At 47.2% G+C, this 25,531-nt stretch overlaps 2 protein-coding genes across 3 annotated transcripts in view; one reads left to right on the top strand and one right to left on the bottom strand.

Annotated features, from left to right (window-relative positions):
* adam22 (ADAM metallopeptidase domain 22) overlaps positions 1-18,568 on the top strand; it is a 59,704-nt gene extending 41,136 nt beyond the window's left edge. The window contains exons 15-31 of one of the 2 annotated variants that reach the window (XM_056601577.1): positions 1,092-1,191; positions 1,508-1,579; positions 2,192-2,284; positions 2,402-2,482; positions 7,376-7,426; positions 7,543-7,606; positions 7,703-7,808; positions 8,004-8,123; positions 8,344-8,512; positions 9,762-9,873; positions 10,668-10,758; positions 10,854-10,907; positions 11,306-11,503; positions 12,331-12,431; positions 12,591-12,657; positions 14,624-14,747; positions 15,390-18,568. In XM_056601577.1, coding sequence (XP_056457552.1) covers positions 1,092-1,191; positions 1,508-1,579; positions 2,192-2,284; positions 2,402-2,482; positions 7,376-7,426; positions 7,543-7,606; positions 7,703-7,808; positions 8,004-8,123; positions 8,344-8,512; positions 9,762-9,873; positions 10,668-10,758; positions 10,854-10,907; positions 11,306-11,503; positions 12,331-12,431; positions 12,591-12,657; positions 14,624-14,747; positions 15,390-15,410 — 1,624 coding nt within the window. In that variant the 3' untranslated portion in view covers positions 15,411-18,568. The remainder of the gene's footprint in view (positions 1-1,091; positions 1,192-1,507; positions 1,580-2,191; positions 2,285-2,401; positions 2,483-7,375; positions 7,427-7,542; positions 7,607-7,702; positions 7,809-8,003; positions 8,124-8,343; positions 8,513-9,761; positions 9,874-10,667; positions 10,759-10,853; positions 10,908-11,305; positions 11,504-12,330; positions 12,432-12,590; positions 12,658-14,623; positions 14,748-15,389) is intronic. The other variant, XM_056601578.1, reaches the window with a different exon arrangement.
* On the bottom strand, positions 18,534-21,995 carry gtpbp10 (GTP-binding protein 10 (putative)). Its single transcript, XM_056601581.1, has 10 exons — positions 21,880-21,995; positions 21,262-21,455; positions 21,044-21,135; positions 20,817-20,961; positions 20,623-20,696; positions 20,445-20,497; positions 20,243-20,350; positions 19,651-19,728; positions 19,377-19,500; positions 18,534-19,048 (listed from the first exon to the last, which is right to left on the bottom strand). Exons 1-10 carry the CDS (start codon positions 21,910-21,912, stop codon positions 18,825-18,827), a joined length of 1,125 nt encoding a protein of 374 aa, XP_056457556.1. The 5' UTR covers positions 21,913-21,995; the 3' UTR covers positions 18,534-18,824.
* Positions 21,996-25,531: the final 3,536 nt, after the last annotated feature.

Genomic DNA, 25,531 nt, shown 5'->3' with positions numbered 1-25,531 from the left:
TGACCTCAAATTACATTCTAAAATGTTCCTGGACATCCTTGCAAAATATTGCAGTGCACTCCCCCCAAAGGCAACATGGCCTACCATCGTCACTCAGCCACATCGCATTGTTCTCGAATCATACTCACTAAAAAAGATGGAAGAAGCCAGGCTGCTCACCCTCTCTGGCAGTGCGGCGAGAAAGCCTGTGTGTTATTGCATTGTGTCTCTCCCTGCGACACTGAGCTGCTTCCGGTCCGCCGTCCAGTCCAAGATAGAGAGGCGGAACTGATCCTTTGTGGGATCTTAGCGCTGATGCTGGAACCTGAGGCTTTAGGATAGAAACCACGAATAGCATTCAGATCAAATTCAATATGTTTCATTGGAAGAGACTTCCCCTCATGGGGCTCTCTGTAGGGCTCCAGCTGCTGCTTGCCTTCCTGCTCAGGCTTCTCATCCACTGTGAGGTCCGGGCAGGAAAAGTGAACAGCAATTGAAAGGATAGACTAAGGAATGCAATAACAGTTCAATCCATTACATTCGCGACATTCTGAGGGGATGCAATGAAAATAATAAATTTTTCATTTCATTTTGCATTTAGCAATGCAAAGACTCTCCTCGCTCTCAAGAACACACACACACACACACACACACACACACACACACACACACACACACACACACACACACACACACACACACACACACACACACACACACACACACACACACAAATACAAACACAGTAGCATTACACTTCTGTCTGGTTCTTATAGGAGCTCATCCTAACTGTGAGTATGGTTTGAAAAACCTAACGGAAATGAAAAAATGACAAAGAAGTTACTGTTTTGTCTTTGTATTGTCTTTGTATTGTGACTTTTTTAGGAACAGTTAAGATGATGTGATTTGTTTTGTGATACTTAACACTGACTGCTATTCATTCTTAAAAAATCAGTTTCACAATGTTTTTACACAGGATCAGTGTCCACGCGTGGTTGATTTTAACTTAGGGTTGGCCAAATTATCCACATTATCATGAGGGTGGAGATAATGATGTGGATGTGGTGTTACAGTGGAACCTCATATAACTGTTCAGTGGTTGTGTTGGACAGCTTCTACCTCCCGAAGAAGTTCTCTGAGTGCAACGTGGAGGAGTTCCACAACTTCCTTAACAGTGGGGGAGGAGCCTGTCTCTTCAACAAGCCCCTGAAGGTTTTTACACGCGCACACATTCACGCACACAGGCATACACAAATGCACGTACTCAACCAGGCACACACAAACACACACAGGCATACGCAAACGCATGTACACACCGAGGCACACACAAATCCAGGTACACAAAAACGTAGGCACAAACGCAGGCACACTTAAACGCAGGGGTGCACCCAGGCTCATACAAACGCATCCACGCACAAGGCACACACACAGGCACAAACACAGAGACACACACAAACACACACTTAATCCTATATCCACCATGTGTGGGTTAGTTAATTGATTGCTAACATGGCACTTCCCCTCCCAGCTCCTGGACCCTCCAGAATGCGGTAATGGCTTTGTGGAACCAGGGGAGGAGTGTGACTGTGGAAGCCCAGTGGTGAGTAGAGAGCAGCTAGCTATGCTACCCATAAGATGCTATCATAGAACAGCCTTGGACCAGTCTTTTACTTCAGGTGTGACACTAAGTTGTCATCACGACCTTCCGCGGACCCCCTCAGATGCAAACGGTTAAATTAATGTATACACATGCAGTGGCTGAGTAAAGAGTGCCAGCGCATCGTTTATACACATTATTACTGCAACCGGACCTGGAAAGAAAAGGTGAGCTGCTCCCATTGTGTATGTTTAGCAAACACAAAGAAATACGAGACATCAAGGGTCAACATTACAATGGAAATCATATGATGAAACAAAGTGTTACTTTTCTTGAAATACTAACAAGCTATGATACCTTGTTTTAAAAACAATATTTACAATATATCCTTATATATTTTATATATTCTTGGGAATGTGTCTATTTCAAGAATATAATCCCACATACCACCTGCATTACTCTCACTTACCACCAGATGTATGCGTAGCACAGGTGGAAGAATATACCGCTGTGGACTACAGGGAAACTCAGACTTTACCTTAACTTAAGTAGACGTTCTAATAATAAAGGACCAACACTGTTTGAAGTATTGTGTATCCTGTCTTTTTCATCCAGGAGTGTGCCAAGGAAGGGGAGAACTGTTGCAACAGGTGCACCCTGACTCAGGGCTCCAAGTGCAGTAATGGGCTGTGCTGCAGCAGCTGCCAGGTGGGCTTCACACGAGTAGCAGGGGGAGGAGGACGTATTATACATGACCCTGTTCTCGCTCTCTCCCTCCTTTGTTTAACATAATCTACTGTCATCTGTCGACGATGTCCACCGTAGATGGAGTTCATGGGTGTGGTATGCAGAGAGGCAGTGAACAACTGTGACATCCCAGAGAATTGCACGGGTAACTCCAGCCAGGTGGGTGTGACCATATGCACACACAGAGCACACTGACGCCATTTCTCCATCAGCGTTCTTGTCTGTACCTCAGACAAGTCAACATAAGTCGCAGACTCTTGTTCCATCCAAGATGGAACAAGGAGCATGGAGCCTAGCACCTAGTACGAGTACTCGCCTAATGCCCGGCTGGCTGCTTGCTTTGCCCAGAGGATGCATCAGGAGGTCACTTGTTAAAGGGGACCTATTATGCTTTTTCGACTTTTATGACCTATAAACGTTGTTATAATGATTGATAGTCATGTTTAACCATACTAAAGTGTCAAATAATGACGTACATGCATTTCGACGTATTCCCAGCTGAAAGTCTGGGGTGGCTGTGCAGAGCGCTAAACACTCGGGACAGCGTTTGCATGTTCACATTTCCGGGAAATCATCTGCATAGATGCACTCCTGCCGTCGAAAAAATTCGCCTACAAAATTCAAACTATGCACCTATCAGCGTGGGCACCGCCCACATTTCCCCACGGTATCGTGTCTATATAACGCGGTGTATACCGTCGCTAATCCTCCACGCTTTTCTTTCAGCATTTGGAGGGTACAGCAGGTGGGAAACTAGACGGCTACGCCTAAAATCATAGAACTAGAGTTATAATAACATAACTATCGTTCTATTTCATGTAGGCTACGCCGTCTATGCTTCGCCTTATGGGCTAAGGTGAAGCTGCGAGCGGAGCCCGATCAATGTACTCCTGCTGGACCCCAGTCAAAACGACCTGAGTCACCAGAGCACATTAAGACTCAAAAAAGCCAAGGAAGTGCAAAACACAACAGCTTAATAAAAAACGAATTCCTCCTAGATCAAGCAAGGCAATGATCAAGGGAGAAAAAAGTGAGTCTGTAAAGACTCCGGCTCTAATCCGTGCTTCATGGAACCCATGAAAAGGAAAAGAAAAACCAGAGCAACACGGTTTCCATTAGGTTCGCTACCACCGGGGGCGGAGCTACGGAATCCGGCTCTCCAATAAGGGGACTCTCTCGGCCGTTTCTTATTGGAAGAAAAAACGGCGGGAGTGCCACACTGGCAAACAAAACCACCTGACAATTGGCGAGCCAATAGAAAACCCCCCTAGCCTGTTTTTAATTTGAAAAAAGGTGGGAGAGTAAGACTGGTAATCAAGTCCAACTTGCCAGCCGGCGAGAGGAAATCCAACCACGCCGCTTTAAAGAACATGTCTGTATTCTTAAGCCGTAAAAGGGGTCCCGGACTCCAGCACAGAGTTGCCGAGTGAGCCCCTGGACATGTCTAACATGTAAAAACGGACAAAGGGGCCGGGGGAAGACCAAGACGCAGCCGCGCAGATGTCTTCCACCAAAACGCCCTTGAGTTGAGCCGTTGAAGCGGCCACGCTCCGCGTGGAGTGAGCTTTAACGCCCAACGGTGGCGTCAAGCCCTGCCGAGAGTAGGCTAAGCACACACCCTCACATACCCAGCGAGAAAACCGCTGCTTAGAGAGAGCGTGGCCCCTGCTAGCGTCGCTATAACACACAAACAACTGTTGTGTGGAGCGGAACGCGGCCGAGCGATTCACGTACATAGCCAACGCCCGAACCGGGCACAGGAGATGCAACTCCGCCTCCGCCTCACTAGAATGAGGCGGGGGATGAAAAGCCTTAAGCACAATATCCCTCGACCGAAAATAACTATTAATGTTCTTCGGGAGGAACGCAGGATTAGGTCTGAGCAACGCGAAGGAGCTGTCCTGTTGCAACAAGCAAGGCCAACAAGAGCGCCGTCTTAAATGACAGGGCATCCAAAGGGGCCTGAGAAAGAGGCTCGAAAGGATCCCTGGACAATCCGCGCAACACGGTGGGGAGATCCCAGCGTGGTGTAAGCACGCGTGAATCAGGCCTAAACCGTCTAGCCCCACGCAAGAATCTCTTGACCAGTGGATGGCTGAAGATCGGTCCGCCATCACAGCCTGCAAGGCCAGCCGAAACGGCTGCCGCATAGACTTGATAGTGGAGAAGGCCAAACCTTTTTCCAATAAGTTTTGCAGAAACGAAAGCACGCTTCCCACCTCGCATTGAGATGGGACAGCGTGGTTCCTCTCACACCAATTAGAGAAGGCGCACTAATTCGCCGCATAGAGGGAAGAAGTAGAAGGCGCACGAGCACTCTGAATAGTGTTGATAACCGTCTCAGGCAGACCTTTGCCCTGCAGGATCAACCTCTCAGGAGCCAAACCAACAGCCGTCCCGAGACATCGGGCGGGTGGTGCACCGTCCCGTGGGCCTGTGAAAGCGCATCCGGCCTGAACGGTACTGGCCACGGCGCTGACCGCGAGAGTGCGGCCAGCTCTGGAAACCACAGAGCTGAACGGTTCTCCGGGGCCACTAATATCAGGGATGCGCCACTCGTCTCCGACCGAGTGAGAGAGGCACGTTCCTCCCCAACCCGTCAACGAGGCGTCCGTGAAGACCACTACGTAGGACGCCACCCTGCCCAGGGGAACACCCCTGAGAAGGGCGGAGGGTCTTTTCCAATATTCCAGGTCTGGCGACACCGAACGGGGAACGAGGAGCACCCTGAGCTTGTGTCGCCTGGGGTCCAACCGTTGGCGAGCAAACCACCGCTGGAGTCAGACCCAGTGCGCATAAAAAGCAGACCCAGGGGGACCACGGGGTGGGCAGCTGCCATCAGCCCTAACAGGCGCATGGTGGACAGTGCGGTCACGTTTCTGCGAACGCGAAAAACGGGAGAGCGCCGACAGGATGGCGTCTCGCCGAGGAGGCGAAAGCATCGCAGTCATGGTGGCTGAGTCTAGGCAAAGCCCCAAGTAGACTGTCTGCCAGCTGGGGAGCGGGGAGCTCTTCTCCCAGTTGATGGCAAAACCCAGGAAGGAGAGATGGTTTATCACCAACATGGTGTCCCTTCTCGCGGTCTCTTCTGAGTTGCTCAGAATAAGCAGGTCTTCTAGGTAGAAGAGAATCCTCTTTCCCTGACGCCTGAGCGGTTCCAACGCCGTCTCCACACACTTCGAGAAGGTGCGCGGAGCCAGGGAATAGCCGAACGGCAGACACCGGTACTCGTACGCCATCCCCATAAAGGCAAAGCGGAGAAACTTCCTGTGCGCCTGCCGAACAGGGACGTGGAAGTAAGCACCTTGAGATCCAGGGATGTGAACCATCGCCCTCTCTCACACACCGGAACAACGCTCCGACAGTGAGCATTCTGAACTTCCTCGTGGCAACGAATCTGTTGAACACGCGAAGATCCAGAATAGGTCTCTTTTACCCTGACTTCTTGGAAACCAGGAAGTAGCGGGAATAAAACCCTAGGTGAGACTCGTGGGGGGGAACGACAGTGATGGCCCCCTTTACCAAGAGTCGTGCCACCTCTGCTGCCAGAGCCGTGCTCGCAGCCGGGTCCCGTAGCGTGGTCTCCACCAACCCCATAAAGGGTGGGGGACGACGCTTGAACTGTATGGGATGGCCCCATCTCAACGTGGTGTCCAACCACGATGGTAGAACGCACCGCTCTTGCCAACACGCATAGTGGTCGGAGCGAGGGCGAGCCGACAGCTGAGGAAGACCGTCCTGGAATAACCCGTATTCCTCTGCCCCTACCGCCTCCACACTGCGTTTGAACCAAGGGGGGCTTCCCATGAAAGGGAGGAGGCTCAGCGAGCGTAGGAGACGTACCAGAACCAGCCGCTGCAAAAACAACGAGCTGTCTAGACGTCGCGCTCGTGCCCGCTGAACAGGGAGCACGCCGTCCGACCGCCACCCTACAGCCACCGGGCTGAGAGGGGGAAAGAGGCAACATGGAGGAACGCATCACAAGCGTAGGACGCAGGCGGCCTGAGGAATATCTCTCTTTAGGAACCATGTACTACCGTTCGGCCGAACGGTCTTAACTTTTTCTTTAATAGGCGACACAGGCGACACAGCTTGGGAGATCCGTGTTGAAGTTTTCATTTTCTTAATAGTAGTTCTCAATTTCTCGCTGATAAGCACAAGTGCTGAAAGAAAAGGGAGGATGAGCGATGGTATACACCGCGTTATATAGACACGATACCGTGGGGAAATGTGGGCGGTGCCCACGCTGATAGGTGCATAGTTTGAATTTTCACGGGACAAGCCCATAAGGCGAAGCCTAGACGGCGTAGCCTACTTGAAATAGAACCGAGCGTAGAGAATGCTGAAAGCACCCAGATGAGAGGAAGAGTTTCCCGAAAATCTACATCGTTTTTTGTGTATGGTTAAATATGACTATCAATCATTATAACAACGTTTTTTCAGGTCATAAAAGTTGAAAAAGCATAATAGGTCCCCTTTGACAGTTAAGACAGCCAAGTATCCCAGAATGTATTTCTTAACAAAAACTTGCAAAATCAGAGGAGAAAACCCACAACTGATAACTGTTACTGCGTCCTCCTGACTCCACCTTGCCAAATCCCAACTACCAAGTACCCAAATCCCAACTACCAAGTACCCGAGTCCCAACTACTAAGTACCCAAGTCCCAACTACCAAGTACCTAAGTCTGAACTACCAATTACCAAAGTCTGAACTACCAAGTACCAAAGTCCCAACTACCAAGTACCAAGGTCGGAACTTGGCCTACTTGTTACTGAGAAACACCGTTCATCTCTTACAGTCAGAGACCCTTTGACCTTTTTCACAGAGCTCTTTGTAGACCAAACACGGGCGCCGCAAAACCAACAATTGGTCTGCTCCTTTATGTACCACATGGTCCATTGGTCCATGGCCCAGTTGTCCATGCTCGATGTCTTCACTAGTGTTATGAGCCACACCTGTGTTTGCGCTTCGATGAGTTCTCTTTAAAAAGGGTGGGTATTACCTGGGTCTCTCCTTTCCTCTAAAGCGGATGTCTCTGTGTTTACTTTAGTGTCCGCCCAATGTCCACAAGATGGATGGTTACACCTGTGAAAAAGACCAGGTCAGTGCTTTCAATAATGGTTACCAACAGGTGTTCCCTTGTTGCAGTTTAAATAACGTCAATTACCACAGAGTATGACTCCTGCCACCTGGCATTCACTATCTGTTTGGTCACAGGGTCGATGCTTCAACGGACGCTGCAAAACCAAAGACAGACAGTGCAAGTACATCTGGGGAGAGAGTAAGTAACGTCTTCTGGATCTCATTCAACCTTATCAAAGTAAACCCCCGTCCAGACATTGACCATGTACCATGTGTTCCTCTGCTCCGTCTTTAGAGGCCATGGCCGCCGACAAGTTTTGCTACGAGAAGCTCAACATTGAAGGCACAGAGAAGGGCAACTGTGGGAAGGACAAGGACACCTGGATCCAGTGTAACAAACAGTGAGTCCACCACAACCACGTCCTCCACTGCCTCCACCATCCTCATCTTCCAATTCCTTCTCCTCCTCCTCATCATAATCATCATCCTCATCATCATCATCATCATCATCATCATCATCATCATCATCATCATCATCATCATCCATGATCTGGACTTCTTGACGTAGCCTGACATTTCCTCCACCTGTGTTCCAGAGACGTGCATTGTGGGTATCTGCTGTGCTCCAACATCTCCCCATCCCCGCGGCTGGGAGAGCTGCACGGGGGTCTGACGTCCTTCTCCGTGGCCCAGCACAGTGCATCTCTGGACTGCAGGTAACACACACACACAGACACACACACACAGACACACACACACACACACACACACACACACACACACACACACACACACACACACACACACACACACACACACACACACACACACACACACACACACACAACTCATCGTGGGGAGAGACGCTGTGAATGACACGGGCACATGACTCTCCGCCCCCCTGTGAGACTGACTGAGCTGTGTTGTCTGGGGCAGCGGGGGCCACGTGGTGATCGATGGAGACACTGACCTCGGCTATGTGGAGGACGGGACGGCGTGCGGCACGGACAGCATCTGCTTCAACCACAAGTGTCTCCCCCTCCAGCAGTTCAATTTCAGCACCTGCCCCGGCACCACGGACAAGATCATCTGCTCGGGACACGGGGTAAACACACCCTTCATACGAGGACCACACCACTGCTGCCAGGACCCCAACAAGCACACACCGCATGCATACCCCCACCTCTGTGTGAAGCCAGCAGAGACTTCGGAAACATTGGGAGAATATATTTCCCAAACAATAATGATAATAATAATACTTTTAATTTCAAGGCGCCTTTCAAGTCACCCAAGGTCACCTTACAAAGTATGAGTATAAAATCGTAGAAAAAAATAAAATAAAATGCATGAATGCATGAAGTGCATAGTGTCAAGTTAAAGGGTGTATGCCGTTTGAAGAGGTGAGTTTTGAGTTGTGACTTGAACGTTGTGATGGTGTCTGACTGTCTTATGTGTGGGGGGAGGGAGTTCCAAAGCCTGGGTGCTGAGCAGTTGAAGTATCGGGCACCCATGGCACTGAGGTGTGATGTGGGGACGGTTAGTAGTCCAGCAGAGGTTGAGCGGAGGGAGCGGGAGGGAGTGTAGTCGTGAAGGAGGTCGGAGAGGTAAGTGGGGGTTAGGTTGTTTTGAGCTTTGTAGGTGAGGAGGAGGTTTTTGTGGTGGATGCGGTATTGTACCGGGAGCCAGTAGCCTGGCTATTACCATACCAAGCCAATCGTAGATTGCACATTGGTCTGGGGAAGCTGCCGTCATTTTCTTCAGCAGAAGAGGCGTGATCAACGGGCCTAGTTCAACTGACTCTGTACGCGATTGGCTGCTTGCCGTCGCTTCCCTGTCGTCATAGTGTTAAACCAGCCAATAGCGCGCCAAGGGGAAAAGCCAACTTGGTGATTGGCTCCCGCAAAAACGTATCGGAAGCAGAAAGAAACGTATTGCTCTTCTCCAGACCCTTGTGCAGAGCGAACTCAATTCGCTGGAAGAATGGGTTGGGCTACCCAGGCTAGGGAGCCAGTGAAGTTGGATGAGAACAGGGGTGAACAGGGGTGATGAGAATCAGTGGTCAGATTTGGAGTCTGTTGATGAGTTTGGTGGGGAGTCCGGTGAGGAGGGCATTGCAGTTGTCGATGCGTGATGTGACAAATGAGTGAACCAGGATTTTGGTGCTGGATTGGGTCAGTGTCGGGCGGAGTCTGGAGATGTTGCGGAGGTGGAAGAATGCAGTCTGGGTGATGTTTCGATTATGGGGTGCAAATGAGAGGGTGTTGTCCAGAAAGATGCAGAGGCTCTTGACCTGGGAGACAATGAAAACCTTGTTCTTGGCCTCACCTTTGAAGCCCTTGTTTCTCCTGTTCCAGGTGTGCAGCAGTGAGCTGAAGTGTGTGTGTCACCTGGGATGGACCGGGGAGGACTGTAACTCATCCTCTCCTCTCAGCTACCTGGTCGTGAGACCCACTGCCACTACTTCAGGTATAGCCCCATCCACACCGGTCTCTCTCTCTCTCTCTCTCTCTCTCTCTCTCTCTCTCTCTCTCTCTCTCTCTCTCTCTCTCTCTCTCTCTCCTCTGTTCTTTTTTTTCTTCATAAAGAGTCCTCTTCTCTGTCCACCTCCACTACCTCATTCAGCCATTCCCTCTCTTCTTCCAATGTTACCTCACAATAGAGTGTTTAGTTAAATGTTTGCCAGACCATTTTCTTTGATTGTTCTGGCCTTTGGGTTCATGCATTTTCATTAAAACCAGCTGCGCTCATTGAACCATGCACGCCATTCTTTTCTTTTGGCCATTTTGTTCACACTCATTCTTTGTCAACAGGCTCATGTCTTTGACGGGGTCACTCGAGGTCAGATTTGAGTTCCTCTTTTATTGTGCTTGTTCTGTCTTTGGTGTAATTTCCAGCTCTTCCTACCCCATAATCCTACTTTTCGTACATCTGTGTTAAAAACGATGATTGGTTTGTCTGGACCCACAACCAGTAGTGGTTTTCTCACTGTAGGGAACTTACTGTACTTGTAAGTTCTCCCCGGTTGAACTACAAGGGTCGTTAAAAAGATAGTTTAACAGATTGTTTGTCGTTACTTTGCCCTTTGCTCTGATATCAAACCTTTTGTCCTAGGTGTTTTATGTTTACGTGTTGCTGCTGTGATTTTTTGCATTTTGTGAATTCCTTTGTGTGTGTCTATTACTCAAAAAAGGATTAGGGTTTGTTAGAATAAACGTTCTCCTTCCCATTCTCCTCTTCCCCTCTCCTGTTGTCTGGCTCAGGTATCACCACTACCAACATCATCATATGGGCCTTTGCAGGTTCTATTCTCTTCCTCGGCCTAATCCTGGCTATAACGGCCTGGCGCTACAAGTAAGTGTTCACAAGGCTTTGTCTTACGAGGAGCATCTTTGACCTAACTCCCACCAGCTCTAGCCTCTAAATAAAACACTGTTCTTCCCTCATAGGAGCTACAGGCAGAAAAGATATGTTGAATCTGAAGTTCACCGAAGATTTTGCCGGTTTGTTTGCAACACCACTGTTTTGTCATTTAGTATTTTCATTTTTATTCAGGATATACAATGCAGTTACACAAATAATCCTAACGATAACGAAAATGTTACGTTAATGTTTACGTCGGATCAACTTTAACGTAATGTTAATTTAAACTTAAATCTCAATGGAACATAAACCGAACAGTAACGTTAAACCTAACGTCGACTTTAAACACAACATTCACTTAAATCTGACATTCACAATCACATTTAAACATAACCTTAACAGGCGCAGAGTTAAAGTAACTGGAACACAACCCTCATTTAAACGTGACGTCAATTTTAACGTAACCGTAACTTAAATAGGAAGAAGAAAGCGATGTAGAGTGAAAGTGTTCATCCACCAGTCCTCTGTCCTACACCAGGCAAATGCCGGCCGGGGACTACGTCAAGAAGCCCGGAGACCCCGACTCGTACAGCGATGGGCCCCCGGGGGTCAGCACCAACTCTGGCTGCAGCTCCAAGAAGAGGTCCGCCTGTCTGTCTCACCTGCAGATTTGCACTCCGTCCTTCACCCACTCCATCCGCTCCATCCCCCAGAGCATCACGCCTTTTGTGTTCAGGTCCGCCATCTCGCCCATCGCCTCATTCACTGTGTTCACCACTGTGCACTGTGTCCACCACTGTGTCCACCACTGTGTCCACCACTGTGTCCACCGCTGTGTACTGTGTCTCCACCGCTGTGTACTGTGTCCACCGCTGTGTCCACCGCTGTGTCCACCGCTGTGTCCACCGCTGTGAACTGTGTCCACTGCTGTGTCCACCGCTGTGTACTGTGTCTCCACCGCTGTGTACTGTGTCCACCGCTGTGTACTGTGTCCACCGCTGTGTCCACCGCTGTGTACTGTGTCCACCGCTGTGTCCACCGCTGTGTACTGTGTCCACCGCTGTGTCCACTGCTGTGTCCACCGCTGTGTCCACCGCTGTGTCCACCGCTGTGAACTGTGTCCACCGCTGTGTCCACCGCTGTGTCCACCGCTGTGTCCACCGCTGTGTACTGTGTCCACCGCTGTGAACTGTGTCCACCGCTGTGTCCACCGCTGTGAACTTTGTCTACCGCTGTGTCTGCTTGCTGTGTCTGTGTGTGCGTAGCCGTTTCGCGGTTGTGTACTGGATCATTTTGGACCATTTGTTGATCATACCTTCATTCAGCTATGTTGCGTTGCCATTGAGGTACCACTGTGGTCATCTGACGGCTGGAATAGACTCCCATCTTCTTACTCCAACCATTAACACCATCTTGTACCCCCACACACACAGCGACACTACTGTAAACCTTTGTGACTCTACTGCATCTGTAATGATCTTTGAGGAGTTGGAATGGTTCATAACATCAGGAACTTTGCAGTTTTTGAGTCTGCGTTAAACGTGTGGTGGCTTTGGCGTGCAGATCTAACGGTTTGTCCCACTCCTGGAGCGAGAGGATTCCCGACGCCAAGCACATCTCTGACATCTGCGAGAACGGGCGGCCGAGGAGCAACTCCTGGCAGGGTGAGCCTCAGACCAGGAACAAGAATGATCCCTGGCAGATGTCTATCTTTGACTAAAGGTGTGTGTGTGTGTGTGTGTGTGTGTGTGTGTGTGTGTGTGTGTGTGTGTGTGTGTGTGTGTGTGTGTGTGTGTGTGTGTGTGTGCGCGTGTGTGTTCTAGGTAATCTGAGTGGTCAACGCAAGAAGATGAAAGGAAAGAAGTACCGTGCCCGCTCCAACTCCACAGAGTGAGTTCCCTGTAGTGCTGCCTGATATTGGAGATGGATAGCCATATTCTGTAGAAAAGCGTGAACAAATGGTTACGAAAAAACATTTAAAAATGTGATTACCCTTAATGTAGAAACCGTCTTGTTCATAGAGTTCGTAGAATCAATGGATACCTATGGTTCTGATTTGCATTCACTTGTGAATGTACTAAAGCATCAATGGCCGCCCCCAGCCACTCTGTCTGTCTGCTACAGTTCATGATGGACATGTAAGGCAGGACACTGATGGTGTCATGGCAGGCATGACTCTGACTTGGCCAAGAACGAATGCTTGGAATGCTTTGACAAATAACCAACATGCATTTGAGCCATCACACAGCACGGTTGTATTGTTCATCTAAAACCACACAGTGAAATCATTGTCCCCAATCTTGCCCCATCGTCTCAATTGCATCTTGTTGGTATGTCTTTTCAGAATGTTTGCTCCGCTTTCCTAAAACAACTCTCCTCCTTCTTCCTCCACATGCTTGATTCCTGAAATGTCCCTTCCTGTTCATTTCCCCCCTCCCTCTTTTCTTCTGCTTCTACTCTCTCTCTCTCTCTCTCTCTCTCTCTCTCTCTCTCTCTCTCTCTCTCTCTCTCTCTCTCCTCCTCTTCCTTGTGTTGTATCCATCACACCCCCTCTTCGACAGGTATTTGACCCCCCCCTCCAAAAAAGAGCATTATGATGTCACTAAATGGGTAGAAGATGTGAATAGAAACACTCAAGGACCCTTCCTTAGGTATTCCTCCCCACCTCCCACCTCCTTACCTCCCACCTCCCCACCGAGACCCGGTCTTACATCCCACTCACCCTCCCCTCTGGCCTTTCCTGGGGCTGAGGTTAACCCCCCTCAGACCATCTGGAGGGGGTTCATAAAGACCACACCACATGTAGTATTCATAAGATTACTGATTCTCTTGAAAGAGCAGTTCAAATAGTATAAATAATAATACTTACTGTAATTTGATATTGGGTTTTAAGGTTTCCTTTGTTTCATGTTACACGCTGTCCTACTCGTGCAGCACACTGTTTATTTCTGCATGCTCACTGTACATATGTGCGTGGTCAAGTGTGTCACACTTTGCCTGCTCTGCGTCACCCACCTTGTGCCATGTTCTGACATCCTCTCTCTGCTCCTGTGATATAGTTCAGTTCTATAGAAAAGAACATCACTAAATCATCTCAATAGAAGCTTGCCAGCTTAGTGTTCTTTTGAAAAAGCTTTCTAATTTAAATGTAGCTCATTGAAGATGGCTGAACACAAACTTCTTCACAAATATCTCGTACTCCCAGAAAATGCATTAAGTACTGTTGCCAAAATGTCTTTGATGTGTTTTTATTCCGCCCTTGTCCCAGGACCCAGTATGGAGAACAAAGTCAAACTTCAATATTGTGTTTCAAAGTCCTCTCTCTCTCTCTGATGGGTGCTTGCTACCAAGCAGATCTGGTCTGTCATTGTTGTCGACCTCCTAACGCTCAGTCTTTAAATATCCACATTAACCTTCAGAGCCACCTCATGACTCATCCACACGTCAGCAACAGGTTGATGGGTTGATGACGGAGGAGGTGTTGTAGCAGGGGGTTGTGGATTTGAGTAGTAAGAGAGGAGAGACCTATGCCCAGACCAGTGCTGCAGTTCTTAAACACTCAATGGAGAGGTTGTCCCTTAAAGCGGGACTTAAATTACAATATAAGGATTTTAAGTTTTTTAGGTAAACGTTTCCATGACAACTTTTAAGAGCAACCTCTCTCAAACTGGACAGAACTGAAACTACAGTCATAGGACGTTGCCCAAAGCCATAGACCTAGGGCGAAATTCTGGAATGCTGTTTTTATCCAGTTTATCCAGATCTGTGTCTTTGGCCAACGTCCCACCACGCCCACACTGATGGACAGAGGGAGAAGTTCCCGTCTGATCCGTGTCTGATCTCCTGTCTTCCTCAGGACTCTGTCTCCTGCCAAGTCTCCCACTTCCTCCACAGGGTCCATCGCGTCCAGCCGCAGGTACCCCTACCCCATGCCACCGCTCCCCGACGACAAGAGGAAAGCCAACAGGCAGAGTGCCAGGGTAAATCCATACACTCGAGTCTCAAACAAGACAAGATCAGCAACACCAACCACACTGGACTATGAGCTGAGAGGAACGAGCGTTTTTACACTGCCAAATATGCCCGTCTTATGCCCGCCTTTTTCCCGGCATGGTCCGCGCGTTTAGACTGCCCGAGGTAAAGCTGGCTTGAGCTAGCACACCAATTTACCCTCCCGGACTCTACACACATTTGGGGGTTTCATTCTGCTGTTGATGCAATTAGATGGCTCCACTGTATACATCTGAGTGTGGGCTAAAAACGCGATTAACTATTACCAAGTGGAGACTTGGTAATAGTTAATCGCGTTTTTAGCCCACACTCAGATGTATACTGATTCTTGCATGCGAGTCTCTTCATAAAAAAATAAAAACATTTGTTGTATGCAAATTACTCTAAAGAGGTCTACTCTCCGTGCGCATCCCTGCCTTCTCCAGTGAACCAAGACACCAACCGTGGCGACCGGGGATTTTAACCCCTCGGTTTTACACAGGCGAGGCATTGAAATTGCCGGGGTGCGAAGCCGCAGCGGAACCGGGTTGGCAGTGTAAAAATTAGATAAATAAAATGGAAATGTAGGAAATCTAAGATCTTGTTAAACTGAAATTGTTTTTCTTCCTCAGCTGTGGGAGACCTCAATATAACAGCCGGCGTTGCCCTCTCTGATCTGCAGAAGTCGGTGAGAACTACCTTGTTCTGCCTACCTTCTTTTGTTTTTCTATGGATCAAGACTTCCTGACTGGACAATGAGAGTGTGAGCGCGCCCCAGCGGAACAGAAGGATAATCCCAGGTTCATGTGTATTACTTTCTGCAAGGACCTGTTTAGTCTGACTTGCTAAACAGCAGCAGGCAGCAATTGTCCATACATTGGACGTCTTTGAGATGAGAGAACCTCGGCTCCACTTCTGACCCGCTGGAGGTCAGGTCAGACTGAGCTGCTCTTGAGGGCTCAGGCCTTCAGGACCGGACATACCCCCACCATCCAGCCCGTCTCCTCCTTGCCCCTTACCCCCAACACGCTTCTGTGGCCCTGGCGCTTACTGACAACCCCAGCAGTTCCCCGGTGATATCCACACTTAACTCTACACTTTTATTGGCTTTCCTCTCAAAAAGGAGGCGGAACCAGGAAACAGGTCAACCTATCTCCGATCCAAATGGAGACATTTCAAAAGCACGCAAACCGCTGTAGACAAATCCAACAATGTATGCATGAGATAACTTTGTTTATAGACAACCTCCGTCTATTGTCGAAGAAAGGACAAGAGCGCTGGTACGACCTGGATGGAAAGCATGCAGAGGAGCAGGGATTTTATACCTAGCCGTTGACGTTTCCTCTTCAATGTGTAGGCTGCCACTTCTCCTTCATCTATCACCAACTCTCAATGTATCAATAATCATCATAGCTACCTTGTTTCGAGAAGACAGACCCCAACTTGCTCACATCCCGCTGCCACACCTTGCGGGGTCCGCTCAGTGAATAATCGGTGTAAATATGTACAGTTAAATACATACCATGATAATGTTGTTTTCTTTTTTTATTAAGGATAAGGGGATGCGGATGTGCGTCCTCTCCCTATTGCTCATATTGTGTTGTGTCATAAAGCGGGAAGGTTGGTGGGGTTCCTGGGGGTTTTCCCCAGGCTATCATACCCTCCTTATGTCTGTGTGTTTGTTTTTTAACCCTGCAGAACCTCATTCCTCCTCCAATGTACCCCCCCCCCTCCGCCCCAAGCTTTCTCCATCCACAGCAGAATGTAACAGTGTCTCATCTCAGTCTATTACATCCTTCTCGGGGAGATATGCTTATACGTGACACAGATGTGCTCAGCCCTCATTGATCAAATAGCTGCGAGGGGCATGTCCTAGCACATGAACAGTGTTATGGCGAAGCTTGTAAAGCTTTCTTTCTTTAATTTGTTAAACTAAGTAAAACCGTTTAAATGTGGTCTTTCTGTGGGCGATAAAGGGCGAAAGATGTGTTTTTGGTAAAAGTTGTAGATGTGAACGTCACATTTTAGTCTTATTCACTTGGTGATGGACGATTTTGCTCAGAAATCTCACTTGGTTCATGTAAAGATGTGTTTCGTTTTCCTCCTGTTTCTACTTCTGGATGGCAAGCTTGGCCGTTATTAAGCCTTTACAACGTAGCATTGGGATCAGGGGAGGCCGCTTAGCTAAGTCAAATTATGACAATTGTAATGAAATAACATGGAATATTGACATCTAAAAATTTGCATTTTGGATTTTATCTGCGATGGCTTTGATTGACCTATGTAAATGATGAAATATGCTGTATAGTGCTTGCTGTTTAAGCTTTTATGACGACCAACAGAATGACAGGGCAATGAGCACATCATGTCCGTCCTCTCCTAGGCTACCTGCAAGACTATTTGGGCTAAAAAAAAGCATGTCAATGAAAATTTTTACTTTATTAAAGTTGTCTTACCGTTTTTTATACCACTGCACTGACGGTAATTTACGACTATTAATATAGTCTGCTCAATAATTCAGTCAGTCTGAAATGGTTTAGGCTCGATAGAACATCCAGCCATTGGTTTGGCAAAGACTAAAAACTCTGAAGATATTAGAGGTAATATAGTTTATTTTGTTTGTTTAGATGGGCAAACCAAGATCCATCACCAACCTGTCTTGTTCAGCTCCACGGCATCGCCTTTCATGTGCATAAATTGCCTTAATGCTTCTTGTGCGTTCGTTCTGATATTTGTCTTTGTTTGAAGTTGCCCCTGTTCATTTTAATTTGTCAGCACTCTGACTGTATAGCTAATGTCCCCACAATATTGGATTGATATTGTAACTGGGTGAAAGATACCATCTTTTTTCTTAATTACCTTTATAATATTCTCTTCTTTCTCAGTATTATGAACTGCAATTAATCTAACATTAATTAAATGAATTGCAATATTGCGCGTTCTTTGCATTGGCGCGTTCTTTGCATTGGCTAGTTTGGGTGGGATTTGGTGATTTGGGTCTTTAAGCACTAGTTGTGGAGTTGTCCCGTGGCTTTACTCTGGCTCGTGTCCATCTGTAAGGTTCCACAGTAGGTGGATGAAGGGAAGCAATAGAAGCATTGAGTATAACAACCATAACTGTACCGACAGGCTCCTGTATTGTCTTTCTTTTGCTACAAGAGCTTTCTTTTCATTATTGAAGTGTGTGACGAGTAAGAGGAACACTGCAGCAATATATTCAACGTAGTGTGGCAACAACAAACAATGACCCTTTTCTCTGTCGTTGGCCAACAGATATTGTGGCCAAACCATTTTCAAAATTGCCATGGTTTCATGTCTTTGAACTGTAGTGGTAGAGAATAGAGACAACCGTGCTAAATCCACTCACTAATAAGACTGTCCTGCCTGGAGGTATCCAACAGGACAACTGTGATTTCCTTCTCCCCTACGGAGACACAGCAGACAGCCAGGCAGACGTTCGGCATTCATCAGTACACTTGAGCTCACCAACTGCCAAGCTGAACTTCCATCCAACGCGTTCAGAGCTGATCCTCATCCACATTTACTAGATGTAATAGTTTCAGATCTAGCTGCACACCTGGTATGGTTTTAGTTTGGTTTGTTTAAATGTTGTTTTTGCGTTCTGCTGTACATAAATTGACAATGCAAATGCCCATATTTTTTTTCTCTTAATTATTCAGTATTGTAATATATTTAATATAAAATAAAACTTTAAACAACATGTCCTTGTTGTTTGAAATGTCTGTGCCCTCATCTGTATAAAACATTCAGGTTTGGAATTATTAAGATATGTTTAATGGAAGCCCAGGAAATAAACAACACACGTAATTAAAAAGTTCAGAAATGCATTTTATATGTCAAAACAATTAATCTGTTCATTACATCAGTATTTACACTTGGCTGTAGCGTGCTGCAGTCTAATACGTACACCAGTGATGATGGAGTCCAAAGAGAACCATCCAGCACCTCTGTGCACAGTCCAGCTCAGGGCCTGGCCTCAAATCCCCCTGGCGGGAAGGGGGTTCTGCCTCAGAGCCCCCAGATGGGCGGGGGCGTCCTGCACAGCCTCAGGGCCCCCAGACGGGCAGGGGCGTCCTGCTTGGCCTAAGGGCCCCCAGACGCTCCCTGTGGAGGGGCTCCGAGGCCTTAGCCGCCTCCTCATCCAGCGACCCACGCAGGCGGTGCTTCAGCTGGTCTAAACCCAGGCCTGTGATGGTGGAGACAGGGACGACGTCTTGGAAAGCCAGGTTGGTCCGGGGGATCATGTCGTGTGGCAGCAGGTGGGAGAACTCTGGGCCAGAGCAGACAGCCAAGACAAACACAGATGCAGAGTTACTAGGAGCTTTGCTTTCCAATGTCGGCTTTGTGGTCAGGTCAGGTTGTGGTCCTTCCCTTATTGTTGATAGGGATTTAACATATGTCACTTCATCAGGCGACATAGGCTTTCTGTTAAATGTCCACTCTTTTAAAACATACTTGTCACAATAAGGCCATTGGCCAGGGTCACCTGGTGTTATTCGGCTTATAAAACACTTTTGACATAAATCAACACATTCAAAACATTAAAAAGAATGCCCACATAGTAAATTTGTACAGCTAGGAGACTGTTTTGAAGTTACCCTCTGGGTTCTCAAGCTGCTCCCGCAGCTCTTCCAGTTTGTGCTCTGCATCAGGGAGGTCCATCTTATTCACCACCAGCAGGGCAGGCTTGGAGAGCAGGTCTTCCTTGTACAGCTCCAGCTCCTTCACAACAGGGGTTCCGTGTAGCTTAGGTTTCAGAAAACTGGGAGACTGTGTGATCACTCTGGGTGTTGGTGTGCTATGATCTTTGCCCTGGTCTTTGGGGTTTCACACTTACCGATTGGAGGAACCATATACTGTCTATTGTCATACCTTGGTCAGGAGCTGCACAGCTTCAAAGGCTGATCTAAATGGTGTTTTGCTTGCCAGCTGGAATCCGCATACATCCACCTAGAGCCAGTGGTGGGAGACCATATCCATACTGTGAACATTCAGCACTTCCATCATTCTACTACTACTAAAATACCTTGGTAGATCAGCTGCCAAGAGCCAATGACAGTCCCCAAGCTGATTATACTTCGTATCTCTCACATAGTTATTTGTTTCTATACACTAGATACTATACCCTAACTTAGTGACTAGTTACTATACTCTTAGTTAGTTACTAGTCACTATACCCTAATTACGTTACCAGTTATTAGTTATACCCTCTTAGTTACTAGTTACTATACACTCCCCTACATACTAGTTACTATTTACTACAACCTAACTTTGTTACTAGTTACTATACCGTTACTTAGTTACCATACTGTTACTTATTCACTAGTTACTATACACTATCTTAGTTAATACACATAACTTACTTACTAGTTACTTTTTACTATAACCTAACTTTGTTACTAGTTACTATACCGTTACTTAGTTACAATACCCTATCTTATTTACTGTAACCCTTTCCACTGACCACAAACAGCAGCTGCTTGGTTCTCTCCACGTGCTTGAGAAACTTGTGGCCCATTCCTTTGTTAAGGTGAGCCCCTTCAATCAGACCAGGAAGGTCTGCCACAGAGATCTAAGGGTTTGCAAAACCACATCCATTACAATACCAGCCACTCCAAACACAATAATGGAAATAAAATAGGCAAACCAACAAACAGTCAACATACCTGCTTATGATCATCGTACATCACTTTACCGATCTCTGGCCTTAATGTAGTAACTGTCAATCAAAGACATTAATAGAGGAAGAAAAATGAGGACAGACTAGGAACATTATTATTTCTGACAAAGAAGAGATGTCATCTTAGACAAAGTAGCGAAGGTATATACAGGAGGACTACTTACAGGCATAGTTAGCAATCTGGGGCGAGGCATGGGAGATGACAGTCAGCAGGGAGGACTTCCCAGCGTTGGGGAACCTGTGTAACAGAGGCATCAGTCACATTGTAACTGGTGTGTCACTACGTGATGGTGTTTTCCTACTCCAGTAGAAGTGTGCACATTCATACTGGGACAAAATGAGCATTAACTCTACTCACCCGACCAGGCCAATGTCTGCGATGAGTTTGAGGTCTAGGCGGATGTGTTTGGTCTGACCCTTGGAGGGTGTGAACGCAGAGTGGAAAGACCCTCCCTGTCCACCCTTAGCCACCAACACGCGATCACCCTCGGCATTCAGTTCACCTTATCAGCCAGGCATTAAGAAGGAAAGTCATAGGAAAGAAAGACTCTGGTGCTGGTGACAATGATATTGTATTCGACCTACCCATAACTCTGCCATCGTCATTAGTGACGGTGATGCCAACAGGAACATGGAGTTCATAATCCCCTCCTTTCTCTCCTTTCAACCCTTTGACGCTGTTGACAAATAAAAAGTATTGTTGTTAATAACATCACAAAGCTTTGGTTCTACCATAAATCATAATAGATCCACACCCTTCCTATTGATACATTTGACATTTAAGCTTAATGGAAAAGGCTAACCTGCTGTTAGCTCCGACGCCAGCGACAAAGCGTTTATGGGGGTACTTGTCGTGGATCCGCTTCAAAGTCACCTCCTTTTTGGACACCATCCAGACATCTCCTCCCTTGCCTCCCTGTCCCCCGAGGCGAGGCAGACCCATGCCCCCACTGCCTCCACGCACATAGAGCCGGAGGTTGTCCACCAAGTTCCCATACTAGCAGGAAAAACACATCTTTACTAAACATTGCATCTGTGTTCCCAGAACATTTTCTTCAGAACACCCAGAGACTTGTTCTTTTGGTTGTCTTAACATTTAGCGTTAAGACAACAGAGAGGGTTAGAACATATATTTCTATCATATGTAAACATTTAGCATCCTGATAATATATTCAGCTCACTCAATGTAATATATATATGAAATTGAGCTGCACGGAGCACATCATTCAATTGTCAATGAAGCAAATAAATTATATTATATACATTATATAAACAGATGGCAGAGGCTGCCCGCTAGATGTCATTCACCTTCAGGAAGGGTAGCTAGCTAACTTTACCCATTTAGCAGAACTGCAACGTTCTTCAAACCACATTAACACCATGAAGGATAATAAACGAACTGTATTGCAGTGGCTGTTTACCTTCCGGTAGCAAATCCTACTTAGATTAACCATTTTAATATGAGCTGATGTAGTCTTTTCATATTGCTAAGAAGCTAGTGGTAGCTAGCAGGCGACATGTGTTTGGTGGAATGAGAGGAGGGACAGACCAGAGTACTGGTTTTTCATTGGTTGATGCGACGCAGGGGGCGTGGAAACCCGTAACCATAGAGTGGCGAAGTCACGCCCTCTCCGGTAGAGCCCATGGGACCTATGAGATCGAAAAATATGAATGGGTTTCAATCGAGAGAAAGTATATTTTTTCTGGTCCCAGTCTTTATATGCCCTGGATTACACATATGTTGTGGTTATAAATGATATTTTTTCATGCCAAGAGTTTGACCGTTTATTGTGCAATTGTTCATTTAAAGGCTGTAGAGAGAACACAATGAAAATGACTACATGTCTCGTATGTGCCGTCACGCTCCCTGCCACTTGCGTGGCCAAGACCGACAAACTCCCCATCGGCATAACTGAAACTCTCTACATGATCCGACTTATAATGTTTTTCACCTCTGTCGATGCTTCCCCCCCCTTGGGAACATTATCAAACTTATTCACGAACATGTTTAGGTTTCATTGCATGAAAAATTAGCATATACATTCTGAAGCAACATAATTATGTGTAATCCGGGGCATATAAAAACTGGGACCAGAAAATAAGAACTTACTCTCCATTGAAACCCAGTCATATTTTTCGACCTCATCCCATGGGCTCTACTGGAAGGGGCGTGGATGATTATTTGCTTATCAACACGGTGGATGCGCGCAGAAAGATGGCAAAGAAATATAATTGACGTGGTCATGGTTATCTCCGTGTGGTTAATTTGCAGTTGCGGTGTTAATTAGCGATTTTGTCAGCTTACTGTTGCATTAACCTGTTAGCAGAAAAAGCGGTTACATGCTAGACCCTAGAGTATCTGTGGTATAAAGGCTTTCGAATTATAAATATGTACAATTTATGTTGAAGGTATAGACCGTCGCGATTTCCATTGAAACGCGGTGATTATTCTTCAAAACGAGAGCTGGTAAATTGTGAAAAATGAATTAAATTGTAATCAGACAACGCGGTTATATGCTATAGACCACCAGGGGTCTCAAACTCGCGGCCCGGGGGACAATTGAGTCCCGCGGGATGATATTTTGTGGCCCCCTACTTGACATCAAAGTTTAGTGTTAGTGCGGCCCGCACATTGTTGTCAAACGCACATTTTTGCTGAGTGGCTTGCCACGCTTTTTTTCACTTGTGATAGGGTGAACAGATGTCCCGGTTTTGCCGGTGTCACGGTCTCTCCCATCGGATCCTAGCTCCCACTAGTTCCGTTCTCTGTCAGTCTTGTCTGTCCCTGTTTGTTGCTGTCTCAGGGGGCGCGGCCTCCGCATTCCAGCACAGTTCCCCGACCCAGCCTCGTTGATCACCCGCACCTGACAGTCATCTGCAATCAGGATCACCAGGATATCTACCCCAGTCTTCCAACCATTCGTCGCTAGATCGTCAGTTGTATTTACCATGTTGAGTAGCTTCCTGATTCTATTCCTACCTGTATTCCTAGTTCTAGTTTACTCGTGTGCAAGTCTGCGCATTCCTAATACTTCTTTCTCTGCCCCAGTCATCACCATCATAACTATACCACAACCCTGCTCTACTGCCGGATTACCATCTTCATTGAATCGTCGTGCATGACTGTCGGCTGCCAGCCGACCCATCCAACCCCGGTTCGGACCCCCCGGCCCGTGGTTTCAGGATTACCCCTAACGGATGCAACCTTCTGCACTAACCTTGATCAACCGTGGACCAGGACTTGAAAACGAAATTATTTTTCAATCGTTCCGCTCTGAACGGAACCGGTATATTTAACGTTTTCGTTCTTGCGTTCCGCCACCAACATATCGTTCCTGAACCGGTTCGGAACGTAAAATAACGTTCGTTCTTAACGTTCCGGCAGTGTTATTGGGCCTAGTCTATTTTTGTGGTCGATTAAAGGGTGACCAGATGTGTCGCTTTGTGCGGGACAGTCCCGCATTTCCATTACTTTGTAGACGTCCCGCAAATTGAGACGTTGTCCCGCATTGTTATTAGGGCTGGCCCGAATTATTCGAGTATTCAAATACTCGTTGGGAAAATTTGTATTCAAAGCTTAAATCAGTATTCTGAGCTTTGTTGTTTCACGTAGGGCCTACGTGACGTTACCAGAGCGAGCGAGGCAAACTATAAGCGACGCCAAGCAGAGAAGCGAGAGAGGTGGAGGAAGAATAGATATCTTGTTTCCCTTTACTTTATAACAACATTAGCGGGATCTCGGGAGGAAAATAAATGCTTAATGAAATGCTAACCTTAGCTTAGTTGTTTGTTTACGTTCGCTGTACAGAGCCGCACAAATCAACTGTGACTGGCTTGCTGCAGAGCGTGAGCGTCTTGCGAATACCCGGTCAATATAATGGATATAATATGGACACATAAGACAATCAATATTCTGTATTTGTAATGGATTTATTGTACTAATTCCCTGAAAAGATGCACGTTCCAGAATGAATTGAAAAGCTCCCCCAAGGGCTGAGATGGCAGAGGACAGCTGATTTGGTACGGAACAACAGCTGTTCGCCTCTGTCACGTTAAAATTGTACCGGGGGCGAAAATTGTACCGGCCTACGTCATCGTTTGTTTACATCCTGACAACCTGCCCGGCAACAGACGACGCGATGCAGAAAACATGTTTCCAAACGACGAAATAACATAATACAGATAGCGGATCGCTATCTGTATTATGATAGATAGCGATAACACTTGTTTTTACTTTATATTTGTATTGTATTTAATTGTTTAATCGAAACAATAAAAAAAAATTGCCCGCGATACGGGCGATCGCGTCAAATGACGTAGGAAGGTCATTTGACGCATCCGGTAGCGAAGGAGGGGGAGTTCCGTTCGGACCCCGCAATCCGTTCCTTTCCAGTCCACGACAGCGAGACCTCCTCCGCGGATCACCGACGCCTACCGAGAGTCTCTGAGTCGTCCCGAGCCTGAACCCATGCAGCTGGGGCGCGCACATCTAACCACGGAGGTGCGCGACCAGCGGCTTCGGACGGGTTCCTGCATGTATTGCGGGAAAGTTTTATTTTCGTTGCAAAGAAGGACAAGACCCTTCGTCCCTGCATTGACTATAGGGGACTCATCGACATTTCGATAAAGAACAAATATTCGTTGCCTCTCATGGACTCAGCCTTTGTTCCTCTGCGGGGCGCTACCGTTTTCACCAAATTGGACCTTCGTAACGCCTACCACTTGGTTCGCATCCGCGAGGGGGATGAGTGGAAGACGGGCTTCACTACTCCGTTAGGTCGCTTTGAATATCTGGTGATGCCTTTTGGACTTGCCAATGCTCCTGCAGTATTCCAGGCGAGAGACATGCGACATTAGTTTGTGTTTGTGTACATTGATGACATTCTGATTTTCTCTCGGTCCCTCGCAGAACATAAGCTGCATGTCCGCCAGGTCCTGCAGCGTCTCTTGGATAATCGGCTGTTTGTCAAGGCGGAGAAATGCGAATTCCATGTGCCTTCAGTGGCCTTCCTGGGATTCATCATCGGCCAGGGGAGGCTAGAGATGGATCCAGGGAAGGTAACTGCTGTGACA

The sequence above is a fragment of the Gadus chalcogrammus genome, chromosome 11 (assembly GCF_026213295.1).
Source record: "Gadus chalcogrammus isolate NIFS_2021 chromosome 11, NIFS_Gcha_1.0, whole genome shotgun sequence".
NCBI classification, from domain to species: Eukaryota; Metazoa; Chordata; class Actinopteri; order Gadiformes; family Gadidae; genus Gadus; species Gadus chalcogrammus.
The sequence above is the reverse complement of the archived record's forward strand: the minus strand, read 5'-3'. Positions and strand labels throughout refer to the sequence as shown.